Source organism: Echinops telfairi, unplaced genomic scaffold, assembly GCF_000313985.2.
Source record: "Echinops telfairi isolate 266 unplaced genomic scaffold, ASM31398v2 ScPeMD7_2;HRSCAF=8, whole genome shotgun sequence".
NCBI lineage: Eukaryota > Metazoa > Chordata > Mammalia > Afrosoricida > Tenrecidae > Echinops > Echinops telfairi.
Window position 1 is genome coordinate 28,788,686 of NW_022103898.1, and position 8,425 is coordinate 28,797,110.

Consider the following 8,425-nt stretch of genomic DNA (forward strand, 5'->3'; position numbering starts at 1 on the left):
GGAATCTTCCGCTTTTTCACTGAGCCTCTACCACGCACGATGTCCTTTTCCAGAGACTGGTCCCTCCTAATCATATGTTCAAAGTGCGTGAGGCAAAGTCCCGCCATTGCCCTTCATAAGGGCATTCTGGCCGCACTCCCTCCCAGGCAGGTGTCTGTTCTGACAGTCCCCAGAACTTTCCACTGTCGTCACCAACACTGCCATTCATAAAAGGCATGAACGAAAAAGTGCCACAGGAGTCGGGGCTGACTTTCAGCAGATGGGTCATCTCAGCAAACACATAAAAATGATGAATCTGTGAGGAAATAAATTGTAAAACGGGGTTGGCGGGGACAATAAGAGGAGAAAACCTCAAAACAGTGCGTACAAAGCCACAGAATCCAGAGAGCACATAGCAGGTTCGGGCTGTTAGCAGCCTACCACGGCGGTTGGCACTTTGGAAAGATCATGTTGTGCAAAATAAGTTGGCAGAGAGAGCAGTCAGAGCCAGGGGAAGGTGAGGGGTCCCCTCAACAAGGAAACAGTCATAATGATTACTATCAAGTACAGTAATGCCAAGAAATGTCTAAGGAGCACTTTTTTGGTGCGAGCACCAGGATACGTAATTCATCTGCATTAACTTACTAGAGCCTTACAATCCTAGATGGAAGACTTGAACCTAATTTTACAAAGGAAACTGGTGTGTGTTTGTTGCTGCTTTTGTTTTGCTGGTGTGTTTGTGTTTCTTATCTTTCGGTCCGAAGGGAGTCAGTGAGAGAGTGACTAAAACATAGTGTTTGGTCTTGTCTGCTACAGGAAGCACTTCCTGGCCCACAGTAGGTGCTTGAGACACACAGGCTAGACGGGTCCATGAACGAATCTAAGAATTCGCCCGTGACCGCGCCCACCACACTCACGATACTTCTCATACCGACCGCATTGTGATGTCTCATTTTGGTGGCTCCTTCTCAATCAGTTGTTCTGGTCCCCTATCACGCTACGTTCCTTTGGGCTTTCTTGGTTTGGAGTCTTGGGGTCTCCTGTCTTTGCTAGTGAGGCCTTTGGTTTTAAATACCACTGACTCATGGACGACTGGCATGATCTCCAGCATGAAGTTCTCCCAACTCCTGAGCCTTTTGGGCACTCACTTCCTATCTCCCCTGGAATGTTGCATATGCGTTTTGAACTTTATGATGTCTCCCACTGAGCTCCTGATGGGCCCTTTAAAGCTACTTAATCTCAGCCAATGACTACTCTGGCAGTTGTTTCAAGCCAAAATTTTGGCATCTTTTTTTTTTTTTGGCATCATTCTTGAATGGTATCTCATAACTCATATAATCAGCAAATCCTATTGACTCTTTAATATCTCCAACTTGCCACCAACTCTATTCCTGCCACCCGTGTCTGATACTTTCATTCTTGCCCAGATTACTGCAAAAGCTTCCCATGAATCTCCCTTCCTCCATCTTTTCACCCTCCTTACCCTCCCTTGCTCAAATGAGTCTCAAATGGCAAGGTCACTTCGCTCAAACTCCCCCCCGCCCCCCAGCCAAACTGGCCCTCACCAGGAAGTAACCTTACCATGTCGGAGGCGGCCCTCCACATAGCGAACTCCGCTCCCTTTCTACTTCACTCGCTCTTCTCAGCCATACCCGCTCACTTGCCATCCTCTTGGCTAAGGACGCCATCCATATACATGCCTGGCTCGTTTCCTACGTCTTTCATGGCTTCAGGGTCACTTTCTCAATGAACCATTCCATCTAAAACTGCAACCAGGTCCCATTTGAACATACCACCTCAGCCCCAAGATCTGGTTTCGCTGCTATATCCCTAACACCTAGAACAATGTCAGATGCATAAATCTCGATATTTATTGAACTGATGAATTTCAAAAATGATCAAATGAGTGAGTTCTTTTTTCAGGGTCGTCTCCAGGTCAGTCACACCAGGCAAAACCCATCAACCAGATCACACTGAGGGCCCAGAACTGATAGATCCTGGTGGGAAGGCTGGCGGCTCTAGTTTGACGGTTCTGCCACGTTAGTTTTCTAATCAACAGGGAAACGAAAGCAAGGAATATGAGACAACCCGCAAGTGTTTTTAAAACGATTTTATAAATTTTATTTTTGTAAACAATTTTTGAATGCAATTTTAAAATGTATACCAAGACAAATAAATCATGTAGAAAATACCATAAATACAAAACTGACAAGTTTTCAAACCATACAAGACACATACAATGTAAAAAAAAATCTATCTATATATACAAAGTTCAATGTGATTTCCAAAGCCCCCCCAAAAAATTCAGCCAGAGAAAATGCTTAAAAACGCTCATTTGCCGACTTCGTGAGCTTCCATGAGATTTGCAGTCCCCTCGTGCTCGGCTCCTCCTCCTCCCTCTGGGCAGCCTGTGTTTCTTCTTGATCACTTCTTTTAAAACAAGGGGCAACCAAAGCTGCTGGTTGTTTATATACTCATAACAGTCTTGGGGATTTTAATTTTAAAAATTAGTATTTTTGAACTCTGAGCTATCGATGCGATGAGTTCCTAAAGAATGCACCCAAACCAAATTATGATTTAGATACTCTATGCAGATATATACCAGTTGGTGATTTAATAAAATTAACATTTTCACATATTGCCTAAGTCACAGTGAGCATGTAAACCAGTTCATTTACAGAAAACAAAACTTTAAAAAACCTCCTCCACAATATAAAAAGTTTTCATTCTGTGTAAGGGGCCCTCAAATGCTAAAAAGAATCAGGTCATGTTCAGATCCCACCAATGTCCCCATCTCCTAGCAAGGACCAGCCATCGAACAGGGCCACTGCTGACCTACCACTGTTCATACTCCTACCAAGTTGATTTCGTTCCTGTGACAGAGACAGGAAACTGTAGCTTGGGGATGACCCTTTCCATATGGCAATCCATTATTAAGTTATCCATACTTCCCTTGATGTATTTCAGAGAAAATGCTTAGACTTAAATTTTTATTAAGGCTCCTAATCCAGGAAGCCAAAATAGCTAGTTACTGATGAAGTTCTTTCCAATCCAATCAAAAGCTATCTTTCCTGATAAACCTCGGTAACAAGAGGAAGGGAAGGACAGGGATAACAGGCTGCATGGAAGGTTGAAAAGTTAAAATCGACATCTTCCAGAATCACAATGATTCTTCTACAATGCACAGAAAATCAGAGAATTCTGCTGAATCTCAGACGCTAACAGCACCATTCACGGCAGAGCTGAGTGAATACTAACACTCCTGAGGAACCAGCTCCACCCTCGGGACCACACGAGCCCAAAATGCAGCTCAGAAGTGGCAGGCAAGGAGGACAAGTGAAAACGGACCACGGGAGAAGGAGTGTTGGTGTCGTTAGGGGGTTACAATAACACCGTACAACAAAATCTGCTTAAGGTGTTGAATAGAAAGTGATTTGGTTCTGTAAACTTTCATTCAAACTACAGAAAGAAAAAAAGGAAGTCAAAGTAAATGACAAAGAGAAAGAGGTTTTTTTTAACTATTTCATATTTCTTAGAAAAAGTATTTTATCCAAATTTAGGATTAAACATTGACCTTTACCTAATTATTCTTATTTACTACCATTAAAAAAAGAAAATGAGAGGATTAAGAAAGCTCAAGTTTGGACAGGGAAGAAGTCTGGTATGTGAAAAACAAGGGACAGGAGAGTGTTCAAAGCAGATATAACTGGAGTCCAGTCATGAGAGCAAGACAATCTACCCAATCCCACACACGTAAATTTTGCTTCATCAAAAGAACTTGGGGATCGAGTTAATTAAAGGAAAGAAGGCTGACTATGCACACAGCCAGAGTTATGTTTTCTCTGAAAGCAAATTCGGAGAGGGCAAATAAGCTCCAAGATTGTGTTTGGCAGAACTATGCTCCTTTGGGGCAACTGTGGGTCAGAGAGCTGGCCACCACTACTCTGACGCACTGCCTGCATAATGGTCATATTAAAATACAAATTTCCTTCAAATTGTTCTCATTAATTATGCCTACCAATTTGAATGCATCAAGAGAATTTTACCAACGTAAATAACGTACCTTGTTATACTATTTTCACTTGCATGGTAAGGATAAACTGTTCACAATAAAGATGATGATTATGAAAAACGAAATTAAAGGTATGTTCATTTGAGGAAAAGCTTGATTAATACTCATCCACCATCAAACACTTTTATAATGAATGCAATACTACAATTCACAGCTTTATAAAAGAGTTGAAATACAGAATTTCATTACAACTTTTCCATTTCAAAAACTTAAAGAATTTATCTTTTAATTTGATGGCCAGCTGTTTTACTCTAAAATCTGTAAAATGTACAAAATACCAAGATTATCAACAGTTACATATGTTTTGAAGTCCGGAGACACATGTATTTTCTTCAGATTGGTTCCGTTTGTGTAGAAGGTCTGTGAAGATTCCCCAGTGACCGCGTTCCACCACTATTCGGAGACAAAGAAAATCTCATTAGACTGACAATTACTGTGTGAGACGCTCTGGAGGCTGGCCAGATCCTCTGCCCCACATGTCCAACAGAGGAACGAAGGCGGGTCAGCCTCCCCGCATGAACTTCGGTGTGACTGCTTCAGACTCGTGCCGATGCCTGCCCTGCCACAGGAGTGCTGGGGAAGGCTGCAGTCTGCTTCAGCCCTGCTGCACACCGGCCATCACGGCCGTGGCTGAACTGAACTCCCCTGCCTGCATGTCTTGGTCGGAGCAATAGACAGAAAACCGCTCTCTCTTCATATTAAAATGGCCCTTTGCAGACAAGGAGGGATGTTCTATTGGACACACACACACTTGTCTGTGATATGGGCTATCCGAAAGAATGGTCTCTCCACTGAACACTCCCTTTTACCAGGAGTGATTGATTCTCCAGTCCATGCTCAAGTTTCTTTGCTAAATAGATACCGGCATCTCAAATGCAGCAGGCACTCCAGCTACATCTTTCCTTTCTCCTCCCAAATATGGAACTTGCTAAGACTCGAGCATTCCTCTTCATTTGACACATGGAGGTCATAGAGCTGACCTGTCCATCTCACGCTGAAAGCGACCATGCCCATGCAAGGATTAGGAAAAGGTCCCAGGTAGAACCCATCTGAGGTCCTTCAGGGGTGCCATGAGCAAATAAGTGTCAGTAGCCTTTGAATCACGGGCATTTACACATCACTTTCATTATTAGTAACAGTAACTGTAAAAATATACCCTCTGTGTTCTAGTACACCCCCCAGCATGCCCTAACTTGGGCTTTTCCAACTGACCATCTGCTTTGTAAAATAAAACTGTGTAAAAGCCTGCAGAGGATACACCCCGCCGGCTTGACAACAATAATTAGCTGTGGGGGCGCATTGTAGAGAAAGAAGGATCTTCACAACGCACCTAGCCCAGGCGCCGTCAGCAAACTGCGGCTCGAAAGCCACAGGCAGCTCTTTCGGTCTGTGCATGTGCTGCGGAAGTAACACTGACAGTTCTTAGAGGCTATATTCAGATAACGGTGATTTCATTTGTTTGTACAAACAGACGTATGGCTCTCGTTTTCAAACTGTTATGAGGGACAGGTTGGGCTCTTCCATCTCAAGTTTGCTGACCCTTGACTTAGTCCAACCATCTCACTTTACAAATGCAGACACTGGGATTCAGAAAGAAGAAGGGCTGAGTTACCCAGCACAGACAGCCATGTGAGCAGAGTCCGCAATGCTAGCAGAGGTGGAACTGTCCCCGATTTCCTAATCCAGTGCTCTCTGTTTATGGAAACAGGCCACTCAAAAGCACTACACCAGCCACTGGTTTGAGTATGAACTAAAAAGCACTAATATTAAAAGAGCGGTTATCACTTAACGCAGAGGTCACTACATGCCACGTTGTGTGGCTGTTTTACATGCAATCACTCATTTAACACCCCCAAAACCCAGTGTAGAAGTTTAAAAAATTCTGTGCAGAGTCAGCTTCAGCTTGGGATTCAGGTGCTCTGCCCCAAGGTCCACTCTTATGCTCTGCTCTCCAAGTGACGGCATGCCTGCCTTCTCCGTGTGTTTCAAATCAGCCTTTCCCCTCCAGAATATGAAGGATAAAGGTCTCTTTCCTTCTAACAGTGCATGCTCTGTGGTACAGTGCAGATAAAGAGCTAAATCGTATTTTTTTAACTTATAAATAGGATTAATTTTGAGAATGAAGAGCTGTTTAGCCACTGGCTACCTACGTTACCTTACTGACGCTCAATTCACACAGCTTTGAATCCAAAGTACACAGACACAAAAGGCCTATTTTCTTGGACCTTACAGCAGCTGCGCCTTTTTACTGTTAACCTGCTCTGTGCTTTTGGATCATCTCATTAACATGCTGCGTAGATACAGGCTGGACTATGTCATCATCAGTTTAACACGCTAGTAATCAAGCCAGAGGGGAAAGTAGCATGATGTGACTTAAACAAAGAGGCAACAGACGTCACCTTTAAGACACAACCTCTGCAGGAAGGCTATCTATTCTGCTGCTAATTGACTTCGAGTTCTCTACAGGCTCTGAAAATCTGGTCCTGGATCTTCTTAACATCGTGTACGCCAGATCCACAATTATGTGCCAGCATTCCTTGGGGCCTGGAGAATCAAATGACGCAGTGTTGAGAAGCTCGGTATCAAAGCCGGAAAGCTTTTCCAGTTCCCAGCCCCACGACAGCAATGCCTCTCTCCTCCTCACCGTGGTCAGAGCAGATGAAGCGTATGGCTCATCTTTACATTAGAGCAGTGGTGCTCAACCTGTGGGTTGCAACCCCTTGGGGGGTTCGAATGACCCTTTCACAGGGGTCGCTCGATTCGTAACAGTAGCAAAATTACAGTTATGAAGTAGCAACAAAAACAATTTTATGGTTGGGGGGTCACCACAACATGAGCAGCTGTATTAAAGGGTCGCGGCATTAGGAAGACAAGTGATGCGTGTCTCACTCAGGACGTCCTTGTAGCTAGACAAGCTGTGCCCCAAAGCTATGAGCTAATACAACATTCTGTAAACAGTGTTGGTTTGCCCTGTGAAACTCTGTAAGATAATCATAAAGTACATCTGTTTATAAAATGGAAAACTTCCTTCCATTTACCTATTTAGAACCTACATTTTTATATTGCGTATAACTGGAATTACATGGATTCCACATAGGCAAAAACTTTAATTCATTAAAATATTTTCTAATTATCTATATTGGGATTGCCAATCAAGCAGAATACTATCTTACCCTTGACTGTTTTCTGTTTGAAAAATCTCTCCTTTTTACAAGTCAAACACCATTCAAAACTCTCTTCAAGCATCCTCCGTGCCTCCACTGCCTTCCTGTCACTGTGTACCAGACGCCCCTGCACGTTGGAGACTGCTGAAGATCAGCATGCTCCAGAGATGGCAACCCCGCAGAGGCAAAGAAGCCCACGTTACACACTGTGTCACCTAGCACAGAGCCTTAGCACAAAGTGGGTACTTAGCACAGTCTGACGCATGGACAGATCAAACGGTGGAAGCATAAAAACAATGACTCTGAAGCTACACAACATACTCGAGCTCTGGCCTAAACAAAGCGGACACCAAAACTGAGTAGGAAGAGATCCTGAGTTCCAATACTGGCTCTTTCATGTAGTTTTAGGAAAATTTTGATTTTAGGAAAATCCGTTTCCTGACCTATATAAACCTAGTAAGATAATATTTAAGCCTCAAAGTTGTGACTAGTACCTAATGAGATGAACAGAGCATTTTCTACACTACAAAGCAGTATGTTGCTGCTGCGGCAACATTAGTTATGAGTGCTAAAGGGGAAAATGCAGTATCTTTTTAAAGAGTTTCAGTCAAGATAGTAATTAACGAAGTGAAAAAGAACATTTAGGTTAGACTTTGGGCAGGACGGGCGCCGCGGGCTGACCCTCCTCCCGGAGTTGGGAGTCGCTGTGCAGAGCGCAGGCTCCTCCTCACTGTGCGATGCGGACAGGAGGACCTGCCTTCTAGTCTCGGAGGCCGAGCAAGGCTTCACTGAAGTGAGGGCAGCTTCCAAAGAGTCCTTGCCCAAGACATTAAGGAACTCTTACCTTCAGAAATCCCCCGGCGGAGACAAGCATTTTGCTGTCTGGAGAAAAGCACAGGTCAGTCACCCAGCCTCCATGGGTAGCAACTCCTTCTTCTACGGAAACGGGAGCACACAGATGAAGCAGCTCGCCGCCAGAGACTCTCCAGATCTACATAAACATAACGCGCAGCTCATTAATAGGGCTACCCAGAGCTGTCTCTGATTTTAAAAATACATCCAACACTGGAACACACTTCATAGTCTTGCTTAAAAACATAATGATTACAATTTTATGTTTTAGAAAATGTGTTAGATGGTATTCTTTCCTCTCCAAGAAAATCACTAACTGTGCTCCAAACAAACAAGTAAAAACCAGGACTATGGCAAC

General features: G+C 43.7%; 1 protein-coding gene across 1 annotated transcript in view; it reads right to left on the reverse strand.

Annotated features, from left to right (window-relative positions):
* Positions 1–2,074: 2,074 nt before the first annotated feature.
* The window catches only part of APAF1 (apoptotic peptidase activating factor 1), an 89,383-nt gene continuing 83,032 nt past the window's right edge, over positions 2,075–8,425 (reverse strand). Inside the window, exons 24-25 of the mRNA XM_004700750.2 lie at positions 8,060–8,206; positions 2,075–4,444 (exon numbers count right to left, since the gene is read on the reverse strand). Of these exons, the coding sequence (XP_004700807.1) occupies positions 4,298–4,444; positions 8,060–8,206 (294 nt within the window). The 3' untranslated portion in view covers positions 2,075–4,297. The remainder of the gene's footprint in view (positions 4,445–8,059; positions 8,207–8,425) is intronic.